This window comes from Spermophilus citellus (genome assembly GCF_964194105.1).
Source record: "Spermophilus citellus genome assembly, chromosome: 2".
NCBI classification, from domain to species: Eukaryota; Metazoa; Chordata; class Mammalia; order Rodentia; family Sciuridae; genus Spermophilus; species Spermophilus citellus.
In genome coordinates, this window is record NC_138183.1 from 184,625,134 (window position 1) to 184,649,327 (window position 24,194).

General features: G+C 36.9%; 1 protein-coding gene across 5 annotated transcripts in view; it reads left to right on the forward strand.

Annotated features, from left to right (window-relative positions):
- DLG2 (discs large MAGUK scaffold protein 2) overlaps positions 1-24,194 on the forward strand; it is a gene marked incomplete at both ends in the record, with an annotated part of 2,048,692 nt that overhangs the window by 1,979,741 nt on the left and 44,757 nt on the right. For all 5 annotated transcript variants that reach the window (XM_081281630.1, XM_081281626.1, XM_081281627.1 and 2 more), the window contains one exon: positions 3,664-3,739. In XM_081281630.1, coding sequence (XP_081137756.1) covers positions 3,664-3,739 — 76 coding nt within the window. The remainder of the gene's footprint in view (positions 1-3,663; positions 3,740-24,194) is intronic.

Below are 24,194 nucleotides of genomic sequence, written 5' to 3' on the forward strand. Positions count from 1 at the left end.
CTCTAAGCTCCTACTGCATTCCCAGCTCCATGTTAAGTCCTGGACCATTGTAGAGATTACAGATAAAATAGGTAAAGTGCTTAGCACAAATTCAAATACTTTGTGTTTGCTTAAATGACAGCTATTTTCCTTTTTTTAAGATTTTGAGCTTCTGGTGCCAGAGAAAATTACACCACATTATTTAAGGTTTTATTTCTGATCCTTAATTCTTACTTTAGCAGTAAACTATCCATATCCCAGGAAGAGCTAGGAGAGAGAGTTAGGGGCTAAAGTAGCCATTAAGGGGTTGAGGGAAATACACTGCCACCAAAAAGAGAGGTTTGCAAAGAGCCCTCAAAGGCATTTATCATAGGCCTTTGTAGTGGAAAATCAAAATCCTGGTTACTGGAATGGTAAGGTGGGAGACCAATTCAGTATGTGTGACGTAATTTGCAAAGGAGCATTTAGCTAAGCTGACTTCAGTGTTCAAAGCAAATTTATTTTGAATTTTGAGGCCAGCTCGGTATGGTGCTCAATGATTATATACTTTAATTTTGTTGTGGTTTATATAATTCAGAACATCTGGGTGATGGGGAATACAAAGGAAGGGGATGTTTATCATTTCTCAAAAATTTAGTCTAGACTTCTAAGGGTATGTATGGGTCTTAATCCTATGAATGACCCACCCCAAAACCTCATGTTTTTTTTTTTTTTTTTTTTTTTTTTTTTTTTTTTTTTTGAGAATTTCCCCTAAGTCAGGCATGGAAGGTCCTAGAGTACTGTTTGTCCCAAACTGAGTGGCTGTGGAGAGACACCCATGATCATGTTCAGCCTGTTTCTACCACTTTCTAGTCTGGTAAGCTTCAAGTCTGAGCTCTCTCAGCCATAAAATGGAGTTGATAATACCTACATAACTGGGTCACTATGGGTGCCAAATGAGATGATATAAAAGTGAAGGAAATTCACTGGTAAAGTTGTTAAAACTTTAGCTACCATTTACATTATCATCATTCCTGCAACTTTGCACCCAAATAAAAAGCAAAACTGTTCCGACTTCCTTCATGAGTGAACCAAAACTTTTACCTGAATAAGCTTTCAAAATTTTGTTTTCCTTTCCTGTTAACTGCTTGAAGATTATGGTAAATGTTCAATGAGACAATACAAGAAAATTGTTTATAACAAGTTCTGATACACAGAACAACAGGCTGCTGCTAAACTGATTGTGATAATTCCATTCATGAAGTCACTTGCCATCTATACTCACAGTGTCCTTACCTTGTGAAAGGGAGGTAACACAGATGCCCTGCCTCAGGGGCTCACTGTTATGGTCAGCCCCTCCCTGTGTGAGACAAAGGCATGGGCTTCCTCATATTCACTATGGTTTATTATTAACATATGGATGTGAATTTGTGGGTGCCTTTGTGTCTGACAATATTCTTTGCCAACCTTTTAAGGTTTAAGTGATGAACCAGTATTATTTGGCCTAGTAGAGACATCAAGACAATGGAAAAGGATAAACTTTAGGGAGAGAAATAGAATGCTCTGTCCAAATAATTCTTAGGTTTGAATTCAGCTTATATTATGTATATTTGGGGACTGTGTGACTTCTTTGAGTTTCTGCAGAATTTATTTGCATAATATGATCAAACAACCATTCTTCTCCACGTGCTACAGTCATTTTGGCAGCATCAAATGAATTAGTAATTCCCATCATTTGCCTAGTTAATTCTAAGTAGCCAGAATAAAATCAGGACTCCCACAACATTTTTAGAAGACTACAAAAGAGATGAATATGAATTATCATTTGCACTTGGATTAAAAGAGAAAAACTGATGAAGTTCAGAATAGGCTTTTTCCCAATGAGCATTTGGCAAGTTAACTTATCTGAAATTTTTCTTACTTTCCTCCTAACTGTTGTATGTTGGGTTCAAGTAGAAACTCTCAGTGGAACATATTGCTTTAATACCTGAGGTTAGATTTGAAAAATGTTGTTCATCTGTTTCCACTCAAATACTCTACACTCAAACTGAAATAAATGTATTCTGAAACTTTATTCTGTAACCATGGAAACCCTGATCTTTACTGCATTTCAGCTGGAAACACAAAAGAACTTTCAGTTGGAAAGGAATAGGCTGTTAATTATTGATTTATGAATTGCTTAGCTTCATAAACCATTAAGTTCCTATAGATTCAGGGTCTTTTCTTCCCTTGCCCTTATTTTCTTTCCCCAAACAGAAAAAAATGAAATTAAGCCTAGCTGAATTTAAACAACAACAACAACAAAATCATGTTACCCCAATGCATTGGATATTATTTTTGATTAACAAATATTCATTATGCCCTTGCTATAGTATGCTAATGAGATATATGTACAGTCTTCCCCTTAAGGAACATACAACCTATATGCAATGCAAACCTAAACAGAAAAATCTAGAAATAATATTGACATAGATATTAAATTAAGTGCCATTGTAGCTTGGAGGAAGCAAGGTTCATGTCAAGCTGAAGAAACTCAGAAAAATCAGGAAATATATGTCGCTTCCCTTTCATTTCTGACCTTGAAATACGCACAAGTCCTATCAATACTTTTTCCTTGTACTTCTCCAGCCCTTCCCTCTTCTCTGCCTCATTATCATTTCTTTCCTAACTATGAAAAAAGCTCCTAAATAGGCCCCCTAGTCTCCTCCTATTTTTTACTTCCCCAGCCTATATTCCACATATACCAGGCTCATTTAAAATATTAATTTAATTGTATCACTTCCTTACTTTATGACCACTAATAACTCATGAGGATTCCTAAAAGGAAAAACCTCAGTCCTTGAAGTGGATTCAGACCATTTCAAGAGACTCACCACCTGGGCTTCTCCACATCCTGTTACTCATACGCATACCACAGTTTCCTGCTATCTTCTAGTGCATTGCCGTTCCTCCTGTCTGGAAATTCCCCATGAATTAACTCCTTCTCCAAGAAAGAAGCTCATCCCAATGCTTTCCACCCCTTTTCACCTTCCCAATGAGATGAATGCACCCACTGAATATCAATAGTCTTACTGAAGAAAAGTGTCATTCCTGTGTTTGCCAAGGGATCATTGCAGTCATGCTTTTAAAATATTTTTATTTGTTCTCCAACTCCTCTTTAGTACATGTTAGACACTCAAAAAATGTTTAATGAATGAGTAAAGTGGTGGGTAAAAGGATAAATCCACAGAAGCAACAGAATAATATTGGGCTTCTTGATAAAAAAAAATTCAAGATCGTACATAACGTATTTGATTATCAAATGAAGCTAAATACAGTAATATTCTTACAGGAAGGGAAGGAAAAAGAAAGAAGAAGGGAAGGAGAGTAAATCTCATTTCATCTTCATTTTAAGTGTTTGTCCCTATGGACTGCAACTTCTTGAAATAGATTTTGATCGATTGACTTAAGCATTTAAAATAACAAATATCATTTTTTCTCCCTCTTTGTTTCTTCCAAATACTGTGACTCTCAGCCCATGTAACATAAAATTTTCAAGGGCTATACTAGAAGCTTGGAGACTTTATACCAAGATTTTTATACTAAACAAAGGAAGAGAAATATTTTAAAATAGGTTTTACTTGAGTTGTAAGAATAAGGATAAGGTGTTCTTAATCATAAATGCCTTGTCATATGATAGACTCATTATTTTCCCCTTTTCTTTAGGGTGGAAAGAAAAGAACGTGCCCGATTGAAAACAGTGAAGTTTAATGCAAAACCTGGAGTGATTGACTCAAAAGGGGTAGGTACAAAATAAAGCAAACATAAAGTTCTCTCAGTTGCCATGGATTTAATGATAATTAAGATTTAGACTTATGGCAGCAAACAAATTATGGAACCACTAGATGGTATAACACTGTTACAAATGTATTGCTAAAAGTAACAATGCCATTTCTTATAAAATGAATTTATGGTGAATATATTAAATACAGAGGGTAAAGCTAGTGGTCCTCAGAAATGATGTGTTGATGGAGGTGAGGTAATGACTGTAGTAAAGAAGAAAACACTACAGTTTTCATGACTTTACTTTTCTAAAATTAACGTTCTAAAAGGTTGGATTTCATAAAAGGTATCCGCTTATTAGAAAACATGTATGGTTTGTTACACATTATAAAGTTAAGACAATGTCATGGAAATATGCACATGGGTCATTTAAGTGAATATGTGGATTGTTGTGACAGACATAGAAAAGGAGAGAATTAACAAATCTCCAAAATTAAAATATTGAATCACACACAGTACATCTTTTTAATATAACAGCTTTTATGAGATAAAATTTATGTATCATACAACTAACTGAGTTATATTCGGAGTGTACAACCATCATAACAGTCTATTTAGAGTACTTCATCACTGCATAAAGAAATCCTGCATTGATTAAGTCACTTCCATTTCCCCCAACCTCCTTTCCCATCCAGCCATAGGCAACCACTAATCTACTTTCTGTCTAGAGACAGAAAATGTGCCTATAGATATTTTATACAAAAGGAATTATATACCATAAGGTCTTTTGTGCCTACTCATTCATTTTACATGATGTTTTCAAGTTGCATTTGTGTTGTTGTACATATAAGTACTTCATTTCTTTTTATTGCCAAATAATAGTCCATCGTGTGGAAATACTTTTAATATATCCATTTATCCTTTGGTTGTTCCTGACTTTTAGTTATTATGGATAATACTGCTATGAACATTTGTGTAAAAAATGTATGTGGACATATGTTTTTATTTCTGTTGAATCTATACCTGAGTTAAATTGCTGGTATCAGCAATATGATAACTCTAGGCTTACCATTTTGAGGAACTGTCAGAGTGTTTTCCATTTCACATTTCAACCAGCAGTGTATGAGGGTTCCAAATTCCCCCCATCCTCACCAATACTTACCATTGTATTTCTTTTTTGCATAGTCATCTTAGTTAATATGAAGTGGTATTTCATTGTGATTTGATTTGTATTTCCCTATGACTGTTGATATTGAGGATTTTTGCATGTACTTGTTGGCTATTGGTATATCTTTGAGAAATGTCTATTTGGGTCCTTTGCCCATTTTTAGATTTGGAGTTTTGTTGTTGTTACTGATTTGTAGAAGTACATCATATATTCTGGTCATTAATTCCTCATCAGACGAACGCTTTTCAAATAGTTATTCACATTCTCTGTGTTGTCTTTTTACACTTTTGATAGTGTCCTTTGAGATACAAGTTTTTTTTTTAATTTTTGACTAAGTTAAATTTATTTAATTTTCTTTTTGTTATTTATGTTTTTGATGTGCTATCTAAGGAACCATTGCCTAATCCTGAAGTTCTATGTTGAAAAGGATTCTGGGGCTGTATATAACATCAACAGAAAAACAGTTATGATTGATTAGTCATCTCTACCACAGTGTTGGGAATTTTCTCTTTTTACAGTCTCCAGATTCAATGATTTTTAAACAAAATTTATGTCATGTTTTCTTCTAAAAGTTGTACAGTTCTTGCTCTTATGTTTAGGTGTTATATCCATTTTGAGTTAGTTTTTATATATGGATAGTGTTGGGGTTCCAATTTCATTCTCTTGTATGTAAAGTATTTTTAATTTCATTTTTAGATTGTTCATTAAACATATGTAGAAACATAGTTTTTGTATTAATCTCATATCCTACAATCTTCATGAACCCATTCATTTGTTCTAATAGATTTTTGGTAGATTCCTCAAGAATTTCCTATACACAAAATTGTGTCATATGAAAAAAAAAAGAGATAATTTTCCTTCCTTCATTCCAATATGAATGATTTTTGTTTCTTTCTCTTGACCAATTTCTCTGACTAGAACTTCTAATACAAGGTTGGAAAGAAGTGGCAACAGCTGCCATTTGTCTTGCTCCTAATCTTAAGAGAAATAATTCAGTCTACCATTAGGTATGGTGTTAGCTATAGCTTTCTCGGCTTTTGAAATCTATTTTTTTTTTTAAAGAGAGAGTGAGAGAGGAGAGAGAGAGAGAGAGAATTTTTAATATTTATTTTTCAGTTTTCGGCGGACACAACATCTTTGTTTGTATGTGGTGCTGAGGATTGAACCCAGGGCGCACGCATGCCAGGCGAGCGCGCTACCGCTTGAGCCACATCCCCAGCCCTGAAATCTATTTTTTGAAGGGGCAATATTTGTATTATAATGTGTTATAAAATAACACTCTACCTTCTCTCTTCCTATTCTCTTTTTCCTTCATGTCTTTCCTTGGCTTTTGCATCCTAAAAATTGTGGCTTTTGAGTATAACACAAAACCACAAGTTATGGTCAACAGGTATCACAATGAAAAACAAAAAGAAAAGATATCATTTCTCACACTTTTGAGACTCAAACCACAGTGTTACCCTTTGAATTTAAAGTAGAAGTATCAATGGGAAGTCCAGTCATTTATGTAATAATTTATTTTCCTAAAAATATTCAGGTGAAATAGAAATTTATTTAAGCATTTTGGTGTCATTCTTAAAAAAAAAAAGAATGAAAAGATGTGATATCATGACTGTCATGATGAATACATTGTTGTAACCAAAATACCCAACAAAAAAAATTAGAAAAGAAAAGGTTTATTTTGGACTCACAGTTTCTAGATTCAATATGTGGTCAGCTGACTCCCTTGCTCTTGGGCCTGAGGTCATTCAGAACATCATGCTAGAAGGGTATGGCAGAAGAAAACTGCTCAGCTCATGACAGATGAAAGCAGAGAGAAAGGAGCCAGGGACCAAATACCTTTCCCCAAGGACTTGTCCCCAGTGACCTACTTATTGCAGCCATGTCCTACATGCCTATAGTTAGTCTTCCAGTAATCCATTCAAATTATTAATCCATCAAAGGGATTAATCCACTAATTAGGTTACTGTTCTCATAATCTAGTCATTTCACATTGGAATATCCCTGCATTTTCTATTTTATGAGATCTTGGGATGACACCTCATATCCAAACTATAATAATGACATAGAATGCTTTCAGACAAATACTACTTAAATACAAGAAGGTAGGATTTTTCAGTGATTTCTCATGAGAATTTAAATATAGACCTTCTGTTTATTTTATTTGTACAGTTGATATATAAAAGAGAATTTACATTGAAAACCTACCAAGTGTCAGATACAGAATTAGGACTTATGCAGGATACAAGTGCAGCATAGATATCTCTCTCTCTCTCTCTCTCTCTCTCTCTCTCTCTCTCTCGCTAAGATTTATATATCAAATATCTTTTTGATAAAGCCAAAGCATGCATGGTATGATTTTTAATTGTATATGTTAAATACCATTAAGTATTTAACACTGAATAGAAAGTAAATTCTAAGATTTGAATGACTATTGAAGAAGAGTAAACATGTAAGTGAAACCTGGGACTGAAAGTGAGGGGGATCAAAACCTGAGCTCTGGTTTCAGTTCATTACTAAGTCACTACTGCTCTTTGGGTCTTATAAACAAATAACAGTTTTGAACTACATCTGGGACATTAAAACAAGTTTCATCTCCTATGTAGACTGAGGGATTGATAGTTTTTACCTGGTGTAATATGTTGAAAAAGATTCAGAAGCCATATATAACATCAATAGAAAAGGCGTTATGATTGATCAGTCATGTCTAGCATAATGTTGAGAATTGTTCTCTTTTTGAGTCTCCAGATTTGATTAAATTTTAAAATGGAATCCATCAGTAATCCTCCATGAGATTTACTTATACATTAATTGGTAATAAAACTAAATTCTTCTAAATCCCCATGAGAACAGTCATCACTGCACTTTGTTTTGTCCAGAAAACAAAGTTCAGAGAAAGTACACTGAGGAAAGGAGACAGTCTCCCCAGCTCTATGAAGAGTTGGCAAAGCTGAGTCATGAGATGCCACTCACTTTGAGCCAAGGGCAAGGATTTCAGAAATAAATAAGTCATTGTTGCAGAGACCTCAGTGTCTAAGACCTTGGGGGTAAACTCAGGATAAGCTGAGAAAGAAATTGTTTGAAAGGAGAAAGAGAGTGGAACATTTTAAATAATCTTATCATTAGCTGGCATTTACAGAACATTGTGAAGCGTCCTGAGTAAAAATCGTGGCTATTATACTAGAGGAAGCTTTGAATCCATTAGTATCTGTGGAGCAGGCTGTGGCAAGGGCCTTACTAGTAGTATGTACAATAGCTCTGAGAATTCAGATTAATGGGCAGAGGAATGACCAGAGTTCATCATAGAAGAACTTGAACTTCAGTTGGCCTTTTGGTGCTTGAGCTTCTTTTCCATGACTATCCATTAATTAAAAGAACATACACAACCAGGGTAACACCGCATCATGTACAATCACAAGAATAGGATCCTAATTAGAATAAGTTCTACTCTATATATGCATGCCAAAATACATTCTACTGTCATGTATATCTAAAAAGAACAAATAAAATAAAAAGAAGAACATTGAGTGCTGTAAAACACCATGCTCTGTGCTGGATGTCTTGTGGGCCAGGAAACAGAAAGACAAGGTCTCTCATCTCAGTGAACTCTCAAGAACAAATATAGGCAGGCAAACAATAGCAATACATATCACTGATGATTCCATAAATGTAAGTGATTAACAGTTTTTATTTAAAAATCAGGACTGAGCCTCAGGAAGATTAACTGACTTATCTAAGTTAGTAGTAGGTTAGTTAGTAATAGGTGCAAGATTCAGGTTTAAATTCAAACCATTTTGACAGAAAAATGTCTGCCCTTTCCATTACTTCACGTTATATTCATTAAGTGTTGGGTAAGAAAGAGGCAATAAAAGTATAAGAGATATTTGAGCAGGATCTCAATGTTTGAGTAAGAGTTTGTCATACACATAGAAAAAGCATTAAAGTGATCATGGAAATTGCAGACATGTTGGAGTTAGGTGAGGCAATCCAGGGACACTAGTTCATGGAGATTAAGGTGGAAGTTGTAGCAAATGGGCCTTTACAGGAAGATCAGAAGGTTTTTTTTGGAAGTATGTATAAGGTTTGGAGCTTATTGAATTTTGGGAGTATCCATGAAGAAACTGTAAATCTTCGTTTGAAAGTGACATTTACTACAAATGAAATGGCCAGGCTCTCTATCTACTCCTTGCACCTTCACAAAGTCTATGTCTATATAAGCAAAGACAAGTTGACTATTATGACAGTAGTTTGGATAATGTCAGCCTACTTAGACCCCTAAGCTGCAAATAGTCGCCTATTTGAATGAGCATCCTTGACACCCAGCTCAGTTTCTCAGATCTCAATGCAGCCAAGCCCTCCTGGGGTTAGCAGTGAATTTTCTAATGAGTCTCCATTTAAATCAGCCTCTGGTGAAAACTTAATCTCCTGTAATTTCCTTCATTGTTGTTCTGACTTTTTTCCTTACTTTCCTAACCAGCTATTCTATTATTTTTTTCCAATAAATAAACAAAATGTTATTTATTTCCTTCTGGTCTAGGAAATTACATAATCTTCAGAATCAAGCTTTTCTACTTTGAAAAATCAATGACTATTTAGTGAACTCTACTAAACTTTGTTGTTTTTAATTTTAAAATCCCTATAATTTAGGGAAGGAAAATATATGTCGAAGAAAGTATGTCATATGTCGTGTATGTCAGCAAGGTACAACTAGTGTTCATGTGTGTCCTTTTTTACACTGTAAATCCTTTCTGAACTAAGGTGGGACATAAATAAATAACTAGTCTTATTTATCATCTATCTGGAACTTAACAGAGATGTTAGATGTCATTGAAAGTGGTAGGAGTATTAATTGTAAAAACCCAGACAGTTTATACCCATTCCTTAAGGATCACAGCAAAACTTGAAAGGAAATAGTTTACTTCTTCTTTATAAACTGAAGTTTAAAGAGGTGTTTAAAAAAAAAAAAAACAAAGTCTTCACTCATGTCTGACTGATTTCAAATTACATTATCCGTTTACATCCTCTTTTTCACTATTGAGACGACATATCACTCTTGTACATTTTAAGAAAAATGAAGGAGTAAGTTGAATCCAGTTCATATTTGTCAAAAACTGTCTCAGGCATAAATTTAAAATCCTAAAAGGGGGAAGTTGATTTTTCTCAATGATGTGACTCTTGCTGTAAGAACATTTCTGAAGTGAGCTAGAGGCCACACATTTTCTTTACTGTGGCTTTCCAGAATAAAATGAGGGAATAAGTCTTGGTAAACACATGCATTCAGTTACCTAGTAAGACTTTACAAGATGCCAAGGCAGTTGGACAGGCAGAGTTGTAAAGATGGGCCTGGTGGCTGGCCTGGAGGGGCAGGTATTCTGGGGGAAAGGATGAGTTCCTATGGCAGGTAAGTCATTTCCAGACCAGAGGGCGGAGAACTTGCTCTTATGGTCAAAGGAAAAGGAGATTCTGGCTTGAAAGCTAAGAGATTTTGAATGGTGGTGGGGCCTTAAAGGATAAGTGAAATTTGAAAGATGTGGGAGGCAGATAGGAATAGAAAACAGGATGGGTGGTGGTGGTGTGGTGGTGGAGGGGGGACCCAAACCCAGTTTACTTTCAATTCAAGGAAGAGTTTTGAAGAATAAAAGGACTTATAATTGGAAAGTTGGACTCAATTCAGTTATGATACCTTAAATTTTCCAGGAAACTTATACTTTATTCTGCAGATAATGAAGAATTTTAAGGATTATGATCAAACCAGAACTAGAAGTTTTCTCTGAGCTTGCACCCTGACTGTACCTGTATCACTACCCATATGTGAGGGTTCTCCTAGGCAAAGATCCAAACACACACTAGCCACTCAGTGTACCCATTGTAGGGCAAAGGGAAGAGTTTCAGAGAGATCTATCTGGCAACCACAGGTAGGTTTCAGAGAGATCAATCTGGCAATCACAGAAAGGCCAACTGGGAGGAGAGAGACTGACAGTAGAGGTGTTTGAGAAAGCAACTACAATGTTCTGGGTGTGAGATTCTGAAAATCTGAGATCAAAACAGTGGCAAAGTGAAAAAAGAAAAGAGGAAAGTGTTGCTAAACAAATCAGAGAGGACTATCATCCTCGAACATCTGTCCCAGTGGTTTCTAAAAATAGTCTATTACCTTTTCCAAAGCCTTAAGCATCCTTTTAAGAAGTGATGTTGACTGTGAGAGAGGAAAGGAGGCAGAGATGAAACTATGATGATAGAGTGACAGCAATCTTCCCGAGTCAAACCAGAGCTGGCATTGAGAAATCTTGGTTCTACCTCATTGATTCTTGGAATTTCCCATAAGGCCATTGACTTGTGTCATTTACAAATTACAAAATGAAAATCATTTCTCTGGGACACCCAGAGAGCTGGTAGCAGAGCCTTCTACTGTGTCGTTTATCAGAAAAGCAATTTTGGCAGCCAATGTTTTGTTAGCAAGGTGGAAATTATATTTGCTTTACCAGGTTGAGTTATGGGGATTGATTTTGCAATAGCTTCAAAATGACATTTTGAGGTAAGAGTCAACAGTGTCCTCAAAAAAAAAAAATCTCCTTAATGGAGTCAATCTGTAGATGGAAAGAGCCATGTCAGAGGTGTCCTAGATAGAGATCCAAGCAGGAAGGGTGGAAGGAAAGTCAAATTGTTCCATTCAATAGGCCCTCGAAAAGGCAAGGTTTTCCTTCTGCAGAAAACTCAGAAAGGCCTTTCCTCGGGTTATTTATCATATCTGTTCTGTTTCAGACCCTCTAGCAGCTTCCTAACTGGTCTTCCTGGCACTAGTCTTTCCCCATATTGCATTCATCATGGTTTTAACCAGACTTATATTTTTACATAAAGAACAAAGAGAGGGATATCTTCAGGGTATTCTGCAGCATCACTAGCCCAGTCTGGGAAGAGCTGCTAAATCAGTATATTTTCTTTTGAATGTGATAATTGCATTTGTCCAACCTTGAGCTCCTTTCTCCATGGAGAACTACCAGAGTGGCATACAGATAATTATCTGATAAAGAAGTGCCAGTGGCTTCCCTATAGATGGTTCTCAGAGGGACCCACCTCTAGAGGCTCTGTCTCCAATGCACGTAAAGAGAGTCCTATCTAAACCCAGAAAGCCAGTGGAAGTCAATGAACATTTTTGAACAAATAAGTAGACATTATTTTACATATTCTTTATAGTATTTACTTATCACATTACTAATTCTGCTAGTCTGCAGAATGGCATGGAGAATAAACCACATGTTCCTTTTGTATTTTTATGTGTTTGCATTTCTTAATAGTTGTTCCCTCCTGAGTCCAAAAAGCACTGCTGTCAATACTACCAAGTTAATCTGCAATCATATATGCCAAATATAGTATAGTGTGTTACTGACAAAACCTGTTCACCAGACACATGTGGACTCATACAGACTCACATCCATGTTGTACATTTTAATTGGTGCAGTTCTTCTGTCATCTCCAGATTAATTCTATATTTCAGAACTTTTTAAAATTATACATGTTAAAACTTGAATGTTTTGTCAATTTCATCCCCAGGAGGAAATTAACAAATGCAAAAGCTGTGAAATTTAAAGAATGTTTTTGAAATCTAATGTTACTTGCATTGCCTCACTAAGCTAAAGCTTCCTTTTAATTACTGTTGGAAGGAATATGGTACATTGAAACATTATAAATTCACTTACCCATTGTGCTTTCCTCCTTTCTAATGTTTTCAAGTTTTTTTAAGCTTCAGTTTAACAAGTATTTGCTAGAGCTATGCTGTGTCCCTGGTACTGATTTAAACAATGGAAATACACCATGAATAAGACATGGTTCCAGTCTTTAGGAATTATAAATGTTCTGGAGAGGCAAAGGAGTTAGTAAAAATAACAAATACAATCTGATTAAGCACTGAGTAAGAGGTGAGCGCAGGATATTATTTGAGCTCAGGCCTGGATACTCATGCTTTTCATAGGAAAGTCCCTAGAAAAGATAATAAATGAGTCTTGAAGAATCAATAAACTCCATCTAGGTGTAGAAGGATGAAAGCATTTGTAATAGAAGTGATCACTTGTAAGATAGGAAATAGCCCAGTGTGCTGTAAAACTGTCATTTAATTATAAAAATTTAAGTACAAAACTTCACGTGTCAGAAGAGAAGGTAGATGGAAAGTCAGGAGCCAGATCTTGAAGGGCCTTGATCTCAAAAGTAGTAGAAAACCTGGAGGATTTTAGTAGAGATTAGATTAGAGTTTTAATGGATAACTCTGCCACAGTGTGAAATTAATTCCCAAAGGGAGATAATCTTAGAGAACAGGAGCTATTATGGTTTGGATCTGGACAGTCCCTCAGAGATTCATGTGTTAAAGGCTTAGTACCTGTGCAGCAGTGTTCAGAGGTAGGGCCTTTGGGAAGGTGATTGTATCATGAGGGCTCTGACCTTATCAGTGGACTGATCCATTGAAGGATTCATAGTTGAACGGACTATTGGGAAGTGGTGAGATCGTAGGAAATAAGACTCAGTTAAGGGGAACAGGTCCTGGGGGCATGCCCTTGGTGACTATAACTTGTCCCTGGCCCCCTCCTTTCTTTCTCTGCTTCTTGACTGCCTTTAGGTGAGCAACTCTGCTTGACCACACACTCTCTGCCATGAGGCTCTGCCTTACCACAGGCCCAGGAAAAATGGAGATAGTTGACCATGGACAGAAACTTTCAAAACTGTGAGCTAAAATAAACTTTTTCTCCTCTAAGTTGTTTTCTCAGGCATTTTTGTAACAGTGAATAAATGCTAACACTGGAGCCCATGTCCAGTAAATATGCAGGTGAGGCACAGAGAAGGCCTGACTGAGAACCACAGAGTTGCAATGAGGAGAAAAGAAACAGAAAATATTTAGCAGGGAAAATAACTCACAGTTTGCAGCACCCACATGAAGATCAGCTGAGGGTCTTATTAAAAATGGAGATGTCTAGCTCAGTCCCAGTCCTGTGAAATCAGATTCTCTGGGGATAGGGGCTAGAATGCTACATTTTAACAAGTTCCCCAGAGATTCTGCTAGGCAGGCCAAAATTTGAGATATATAGACATAGCAGAAAGGTTTTCTATCAGTCACTGACCAACTTCTTTCAGAGTTATCATACCTAAGCCTCAGTTGCCACATATGTGAAAATGAAAATAATATTAAAAGAGATAATATGTATAACATGTTTAGAAATATTAGCATATCTCTTTCCCCATCACTACCTACATACACACATCTCAAACTCTTCCTAAATACAGCTAGAATGAGCAACTTCTTTTTTCAGACAATAAATATACTATTGAATTATTATATCCATGATCACAAATTATTTAGTAAACAACTACTCATACATGAGCACATTTGGAGTTATCCAGTCCCATCCATAGGATTTCACATTAAACTCTCATGTTTAGGAAGCTGAACAGAGTTATTCACTGTCACAAATCTGCAAAACAGAGAATCTAACATTTGAGTGAAATCTTACAATTCATGAATTTCTCTACCACAGAAACTTACGAAAATGTATTCCTTTTTTTTTTTTTTTGCAACCATAATGTAAAAGACATTTTCCCTGGAATTCCTTAAAATTCTACTTGAAATCACTCCCCCACCCCTCCACCTCTCTCCCCAAAAAAACCAAAGCTTGGAAACTTATTACATTCACTTCAGGGAAGGAAAAAGATAAATAAAAATTACTAACTTATGAAATATAACAGTAGATGTTTGGGGGTAGGGAGTCCTGAAATTTACTTCTATCCTGCCTCCTTAGAAATACATTCTGTTCTTTCAAGCTTTAATAACTAAATATATTTTACAGATTAAAAAAGCTAAGGCTGAAATAAGGAAAATCTTTTCAACAATTTCAGGCAGGTGCAGTGCTGACTGAACACACATCTGAGTTGGGCCATCCTATATCACATGGGGCAACTTCCCACCTCCATCCTGCTCCCTAATGTACTTTGAAGGTTATTTTTTCCATTGATTTTTTTATTGGTGCATTATAACTATATGTAACAGGATTCATTATGCTGTATTTGTACATATACCTACTTTGGTGGATCTCATTCTATAGTACCTTCCCTTTTCCTCCCCTCTTGCCTCCCCTTGATCTGCTTGTTCTACTCTACTGACCTCCTTCCTATCATTGTTATTATTTTAACCAAAGCTTTATAATTATATGTAAAAGTGGGATTAATTATCATATATTTGTACATGGATATGGCATTATTTGATAGATTTTTGTTCCCTGGTACTTCTCCATGCCCTTGCCTCCTAGCTCCCTCTCGAGCCCCTTCTTCTACTCATTGGTCTCCCTTATATTTTCAGGAGATCCCCTTTATTTTTAATACCTACCCACCTCTCTCCAGTTTCCACATATGAGAGAAAACATTCAACCCTTGACATTCTGAGTCTGGCTTATTTCAGTTAGCATGATGCTCTCCAGTTCTACCCAGCAAATGCCATAATTTCATTCTTCTTTATGACCGAGAAGAACTTCATTGTGTATCTATATAGAGAGAGAGATAATATTTTCTTTATCCTTTCATTTGCTGACAGACACCTAGACTGATTCCATAACTTGGCTATTGTGAATTGTGCTGCTATAAACATTGGTACCATGTTGTCTATAATATGCTTGATTTTAGTTCTTTTAGATAAATACCAAAGAATGGTATAGATAGCAGGGTCATATGATTTTCCATTCCTAGTCTTTTAAAGAATAGCCACACTGCTTTCTAAAGTAGTTTTACTAATTTGAAGTTCTCCAGACAATGTGTAAGTATCCCATATCCTCACCAGAAATAAATTGTTTATATTCTTGACTATTGCCTTATAACTGAAATGAAATGAAATCTTAGTGTAGTTTTGACTTGCATTTCCCCTAATGCCAAGGATATTGAACATTTTTCATATATTTGTTGGTCATTTGTATTTCTATTTTTGATAAATGTCTGTTTAGATCACTTGGCCATTTATTGATTGGGGTGTTTTTTTTTTCTTTTGATGTTAAGTTTTTTTGAGTTCTTTATATATTCTGGATATTAATCTCCTGTCAGAGGAGTAGCTGGCAAAGATTTTTCTCCCATTCTATAGGCAAATTTTCTCCCATTCTGTAGGCTACAATGAGCAGCTTCTTTTTTATGTCAAATTAATTATTTTTTAATTTGTTCTTATAGTTATACATGACAGCAGAATGCATTTTGACTCATTGTACACAAATGAGCACAATTTTTCATTTCTCTGGTTATACATGATGCAGAATCACACCATTCGTGCAGTCATACATGTACATAGGGTAATCATGTTCGTCTCATTCCAACAGCTCTTTCACCCACATATCCCCTCCCCTCACTCCCTTCTGCCCATTCTAAAGTTCCTCCATTCTTCCCTTGTGCCCGTCCCCTACCCCATTATGGATCAGCATCCATATCAGAGAAAACATTTGGCCTTTGGATTTGGGGGAACAATGAGCATCTTCTTAACAGTACTCTCTTCCTAAGGTTCTAAATCTCCTCTCACACAGATGGAGAAGGGAATGTTGTGAAACTCTGCCCAACCCCCACTTGGATCAGCAATGCTTTTGCCTATGGGCTTGTTGACTTTGTGGCTAGGGAGCGAAAAATGTTCCCTCCATGTGCATGGCTCTTGTAGACAGGAAAGTAGAACATGGCAGCAGGAATGTTCTCAGTCCCCTCGCCTCTGACCATCAAAAATCTGGACTGTTTCTAAGTTCTCTGAAATGCTGTGTAATCACCTGTGGGAAATTCCAGAAGAACACAACTTATAAGTGCTTACTGCATTGGAAATCTCCTGTATTCTAGTCAGTGTGCCACTTCTAAGCATCTCTGCACACACACACACACACACACACACCTACACCCCTCTCCTTTATCTCTCTCTTTCTTTCTCTCTCTCTCTCTCATACACACACACACACACACACACACACACACCTATACCCTCTCCTTTCTCTTTCTTTCTCTCTCTCTCTCTCTCTCTCTCTCTCATACACACACACACACACACACACACACACACACACACTCTTCCTACTTGCATGCTAAGCAAATACATTACCCCTTAGGTATACTTCCAGCACCTTTGACAAATTTGTTTTATAGACACTGCTCATTTGCTTTTTATGATGACTCTTGAATTAAGCATTATTAATGTGCCCATTTCACACATGAAAAGATAGAAGTCTATGGTCAAGCTCATAGGGCTACTAAGTAGTAGAGTTGGGCTCTACATAACACCATACGACTCTTGGATGAACAAAATACTATAATTTTTATTTTGGTACTGGGGATAAAACCTAGGGGTCCTCTAGATTGAGTTTTATTCCTAGCCCTTTTTATTTTTTTATTTTGAGACTGGGTCTCATTAAGTTGCCCAGGCTGACCTCAAAATTACAATCCTTCTGCTTTAGCCTCCCAAGTCACTGAAACTTCAAGAAAATAGAATAATTGATTATTTAAAGCATTCTTGTATATGAACTAGTTCTAGGTGTTCCTAGCTAATTCTATTCAATTAATGATTGTAGGACCAAAGTAATATAAATAGGAGATGTGTAATTTGTGGTTATATAAGTAGCAACTATAGTTTCACCAGATGAGAAAATGAACCTTTGTTAAATTTTTTTCCTACTATTAATTCAGGATATCAAGTGTTATTTGGCTCAAACCCATTTCTACTTTGGGAATTATTCATGAATAAATTCTGATTCACTGCATGGCTTCCTTTAATCTGACTCGTGGTAAAAGGCTGTGGCATTTGCATGTTTCACTTTGCAAAAGTTTCAACTATTTGGAACCTTAAATATCTAACATCAGGAGGAAGGGATGCAGAAGTGACTGTTCAGTCATCCATCTTCCTCACCACAGTAATTATAGTCAGATTCCAAGCAAGTAAAAATAGTGTAACTTGCCTCTTTACCCCTGTATACTGTGTTTATATGTGGGTAGTTTTCTTTTTCAATGACAGATCATGTAATATCTAAAGAGAGCTTCAGCAATAGTTTCCAGTAAGTTCCTAAGATTCAAAAAGTACCTAATTATCTTGCCTTTTCATTATAAAGAGAAGCTCTGATTTCAAGTTGCCCTTGATTCTATTCTTAGGTTTCTTAATTACGTGACCTGGAGCCAATAGTTTCTCTTTCTGAGTATCTGATTTTTCAGTTATAATAAAAATCCAGAGAGTTGATTGCAAGTTCTTTGAAGGTAGTGAATATGATTTATTTAGGGTCTAAAATAGTTCATGCACTCAACCAATAATTATTGAATTGAATAATGTGAGAATAAAGAAGGTGGTATTTTGGGAGAAAAGTTATGTAAGTTAGAAGGCACGGTTCTCATATCTTTTGTTATAGCCTGTGGATGGAAAATTGAGCAGTCTTTTGCTGCCTTAAGAAAGATTGTCTTGATCTGAGTGTTATTTCCTTTCATTTTGATAAATAGGCTTTGTGTTTCTTTTCTATACAAGATGCTGCTCTGGTCATTGGGTAAGTCCCCACCTCTGCCATCCCAGAGCTTAATGTCTTATACACACTGAAGGCAAAAACATTTAATAAGATGTGCACAGAGCTTTAGCAGGGACTCAAGGGAGAGAGAAGACCTCCTCCGAGTAAGAGCAATTAAGAAAACATTTCAGGAAGATGTTGCGTTGTAAGCTAAGCTTATAAAAATTAAAATCTTAACAACTATAGAATAAGTACGTTTTCATACTTTGCAAGCAGTAGAAGTAAAGGTAAAGGAGAAGAGGCTATCTGATGACCAGCAAGTATTACATTTGACCAGAACAAATGGGAGTAGTGGGGAAAGCAAGGATGCAAATGTAGCTTGAGGCCCAGAGCTAGAGGGTTTTAAATATTGCTTTACCATGTTTGGGGAGGTTCTTTTCTAGACCCTAGGGAATACTTAAAGGTTATCAGACAGAGTTGCAATCACTTACTTGTGAAAAAAAAAGAGGTTGATTTTTGTTTTGGGGAGAATAGATGGTGGGTACCTGGTCATGACTGGAACAGGGGGGCTCCAGTTGTACTGCATTGGAATGACTCCAGTGAGAAGTCAGTGGCCTTTGACAGAGAATTTTAACATGTGGGGAATAGTGGAAGGCCTAACAGGCAAACCATGCAAAGTGACTATGCCCACCAGGATAATGGTGGAAGAGAGAAAGAACTTGGCAGAGCCCAGATTAGAATTTAAAATTGGGCATACATATGCTTTTAGGCTTATCCTCAAGCAGGTATCTCCACAATTCGTTCCAAATTTCCAGCATTAGGTAATGGCTGTGTGCTGTTAGAAATGACCAGTTTATGCATGACATTGAAATAACCACTGAATTGTTGAACACCAACCCTGAGTAGAATACATAAAATTGTCACCCAAATAAACTTTAGAAAACTGAATCAACTTTGGGCTGGAAGAGCAGTTGTGATAAATCCAGTCTTCCTCTAGGGTTCAGAAATATTTCATAAATACTAGAAAATAAGTCCTGATATTTGCAAAGCAAATTTGTGCCTTATCTTTTTCACAGAAGAGATGGCAGGGTCATAGGAAATAAGTGACCTGTCTCAGTTCCACAGCCAGGCACTGTTCTTTGGTGGAACATGAATATTTTTTGGTCTGCATTTCCTTAGCAATAGTTTACAAGGTATCTTTCATGTCCAGTACTGTCTTAGGGCTTGGGTAAAAACAAGCATTCCTGAGCCTTTGTCCTTGTTCTGGGCAAATATTGAAGATGGTCTGGAAAAGGTTTGGATTTCCTTTGAAGTTGGCACACTCAATCTGTTCTTTCAGGCAGTTGACAAACTCAGTTCTATGACCCCAGCTAGGCCACTAACCATGTCATCTGAAATAGGTCACTAACTCCTCTGTAAAATGAAACTGAATGAAACTGGCAAGAGAGGTAGCGTAAACTTGCTTCCATAAGATGTAAGATACACTAACCTAAAAAGTCACAATATGAAGGCTAGAAAGTTAAAACAAAATTATAATTTTTTAAAAAATCCATCTGTAGCTCACTCTACATCACTCTACATATAAATCACCTCGTCCATCCACCCATCTATCCATTTACCATAATGTAGTAAGCACCATAGATCTATCATTCTAGGTGAAGGCAGAAAACAATGAAAAATATGCCATGACTCAGGATCGTGATTTATCCTATTCTGTGCACTTGAAATCCTTCTAAGAGAGAAAAGTAAAAATAACTCTTTCTGCAGGAAGGGCAATTGGTATACACAGGTGACAATGAGGAAGCTAAGGGCAGCATCCTGCATTAGTCATTATAACTCTGATACTACTTCCATTCATTTATAGAGTTCTGGGAACTTGGGATGACAATTTACAAAGTGAAAGCTTTCTTACTGAGTCTGTCAAATTTATTACAAGTTCTTACCAGAATACATTAGAGTCCTTCTCATTAAAAAGAAGCCAAGAGCTTGCAGATATGCCACTTGCCTTTCATGTTCTGGCAACTTCATGAACAATTGTGAAGATTTCACTCCCACTTGTTGAGACCGGGTTTGGTCATTCTTGATGTGAATGATTGTTTTTCCTGGAAGGCCCCAGGAAGCCACTGCTTTTCTCTGTAACTGACTTGTACTGGCTTGCCACAAAGAAATAGCACCTTAATGAGTTCAATGTGAATGGCAAACTTAGTCCCTCCTCATCTGCCAAGAAAGCATTCTGCGAACACCTCCAGACCTGCAGGCCCTAGGGGAGCGGAGTGCTAGGAGCACAAGCCCAAATTGCAATTGAAAAAATGAAATAAAATAAAGCTGTGATTGCTGTTCAGTGGCAAAGTGGTTTTGTTAAGGATAAAGAGTTCCCATTCCCTCAATTGACCCTCAACAGCTAAATGAACTGTGTCTACCAGCTTTTCAGTTATAAGCACAGTTCACATTTGGCAAGTAAAAGACTTGACTTTGATTAGTTATTTCTAAAGTGTGAAAACAATACAATCAACATTCATCCAAAATTACTTATAAGCCAAGCATTTTGGTAAATAGAAGGATTTTTTCTCACTAAATTCCCACAACAACCCCATAAAGACCACATAGGGGCCTCTTTTCAAAACAAAATCATCCTTCTGGACAGTCCCACCCCACTCCTCATCATCACTGTGGTGATGATGTTTCTTAAATACATATAAACATAAAATTAGATATAAATACCTCATGCTTATAGCTCTTATCACCTACAAATCCAGGTGAAGTTAAATACCACATACTAATAACATTTGCATATCTTAACAATAAACTCAAAATTCTATAATGTGATTGGCTATGTTTTAGTAAAACGAGTTCTTCCACCATGATGCCATTGTGGCTATGGTGGTGTGTGCGAGTGTCTTTGGAGTTGGACCTGGTATCGTTTACCCAGATCCTAGCACTGGATATTGGCACACTGAGGGCCACTGAATGAACACTTATGGACCTGTTATCACAATACAGATATCCTCTGTTATTGGTTCTGTACTGTGGTAAAGTCCAGAACCCACCCTGGGTGGTGTTCCTTGCCTCACTGTGCAGTGTCCTCTTGGCTCTATTGGCAGATGTCTGCCTGGAGCCGCACCTCCGTGCAGCACCCACCCACATTGAACTTGCTATTTTAAAGCCTTGTGGGTGGGGGAAAAAAAGGAATAAGCTTTTATCCACTTTTATCCACTTATATTTAATTCTCATTCTTATTATTTACAGCTGCTTGTCACATCATAGTAGATAAATGAATATACCTAAACTCTGATGGATAGATTTTTGTGACTTTTCTGTCAGCTACAAAATTTTTTGCAGAATTTATAACCCAAATACATTTTAAGTTGATTAAATGATCAAATAATGGCTTCTTAACTGTGTGTGTATTTTCCATAGGAAAAAAAAAAATTGTGGTGTTCCTCGGTTATTGCTTCTTCCTTGAACAGAAGTAATATGCAATAGGAACATATATAATTGAGGGGTTCTTCAGAGTCAAGGCCAGAAGAGTGTCTGGCCTTGAGTGTCTTTCATAGCATTCCTCTGAGCCCTATCCTTTTCTGAATCCCACACTCAATTCATATAGCTTCTTACCATTCCTCATTCACATGGGATTAGGGAAGAGTGGATGCTGGGTGGTTCTCCCTTGGGCAGGCCGTTCCTCTGCCTGAACCAAGCTTTCTGCTTCTCCATCTGACAGTCTACTGCTCATTCTTTATGCCTCACCTGCAAGGTACCTAAGAGCCTCCCCCAGCTTCCCTGGTTCTCTCTATGGTGCCTTCACAACCTGCTGCACATACCTCCATCATAGCAATTATTACACACTGTGATCACCTCACTTTGCATTCCCAATATTTACTATAACCGTTCCCAATATTTATGATAGCCTGTGACTCATTCTACTAAAATGGGGCCTCTGGCTAAAGACTGGATAATGGATTTGCCTCTATTTGTAAGTTATTCTCCTTTCATTCAAGCAGGAAGTAAGAATTATTCATCAGTCACAACATTACCAAAAAAAAGAAGAAGAAGAAGAAAAAAAAACTTTCATTATTGCACTTAACTTACTGGTTTGTCCTCAGTCATTCCTGGGACATAAATGCTGCAGACGGCCTTTTGTGCTCTGGATCTGGAGTTGGCATCTGATAGTGGGCGGTTAAGAGCAAACTGTCAGTCCCTGAAGCTGAGCACCTCTCCTGTCTGAAGGAACAAGGGAAGGGAGGGAATGAGGAGAGGTAGGAGGAAGAGGTACCTTCACAGTGTTGATTCTGAATGTTGTAAAGGAATTTCACTTAATTCTCTGTTTGATCAAAGAGGAAGCTGAATCTCAGGAATTAGAAAGTGATTTTCCATAAGGTCATATACATAGGAGGGGCTGGGGCCACGAGTCTCTCCTGACTATCCACAGCATTCAGAACCTTGATACTTGCTTATTGTCCTCTCTAAACAGGAAGTCCCATAAGCAAAGCATTCTTGTCTATGACAGTTTACAACTGTACTCCAACACCTAAGTGAGACTCCTCCAAACATGGGTACTTAGGAAATACATGGTGACTGAAGAGGTGAACCAAAACTTGCACCCAGGTCTTAGATCCCTCAGAACAGTGCTCTGTCAGTTTGCACTTTGGCTCAGGACACCTCTGATACAAGCCTGGTGAGTTTTCAGCAGTATAGAGAAGAAAAGTTATATTGAAAATAGAAACCACTAAGGCTGGGATTGTGGCTCAGCAGTAAAGTGCTTGCCTTGTACATGTGAGGCACTGGATTCAATCCTCAGCACCACATAAAAATAAATAAGCAAAATAAAGGCATTGTGTCCATCTACAACTAAAAAAAATTAGAAAAAATAAAATAAAACCACTATATCTAACTAGATATATGTGTGTGTGTGTGTGTGTGTGTGTCCTGTCTATCCATCCTAGAAGCTCCTTGTCCATAATCTGTTACATATATACTGATTCACAAAGTGTATTTCTTGATTCAGTCTTGAAATGTAAGCAAGATACATCAACTTAGACAAAAGAAAGCATTAGATTTTCCATTTGTAGAATGTAGTATGATGAGAAAAACACTGTGGACTTTGCCTCCTGCAGTGGCTGCGTGGTTCACCTCTACTGCATTTCTGGTAGAAATTTATAATGGAGGAAAGGATGTATGCTCTGTGGGTAGAGAAATCTCATTTCCAACTAAGACTTTCTTTCTGTCTAAATTTATGACTTTGAGCAAGTTACCAATGAGCCCCATATATTACCCATAAGTGGGTGATAATAATTATAATAACACTATGAGGCTGGGGCTGGGGCTGAGTGGTAGCACACTTGCCTGGCATGTGTGGGGCACTGGGTTTGATTCTTAGCACCACATATGGATAAATAAATAAAATGGAGGTCTATCAACAATTTAAAAAGAATTAAAATATAATAATCATAATAACATTATAATAATATAAAGGAGGCATTATTATTAAATTTATAATGCACATAAGGAAAAATAAACCCTAGAAAAATAAAATAACTGGCCCAAGGTCACACAACCAATGGACTGAATTAAGCTTAACAAAGACTCTCAAGAAGAAAATGCATCTGGCCAGAGAAGCAATGTGCCTCAACCTGTCTGACTAGAACTAAGCTCTTATCTCAGCCTAGGCACTCCCCTGACTTAATGAATACCTGGGAGTTATCTAACAACCCCAGCCTCACCCTGTGACACCTCAGGCCTGCATCTGAACAACCCATATTATAAAATGAAGTCACTCGGTTCTCTTGTCCTACCCGCAGTGGGCCACAACATCAATTCTCCTTCCACAGACAACTGAACCA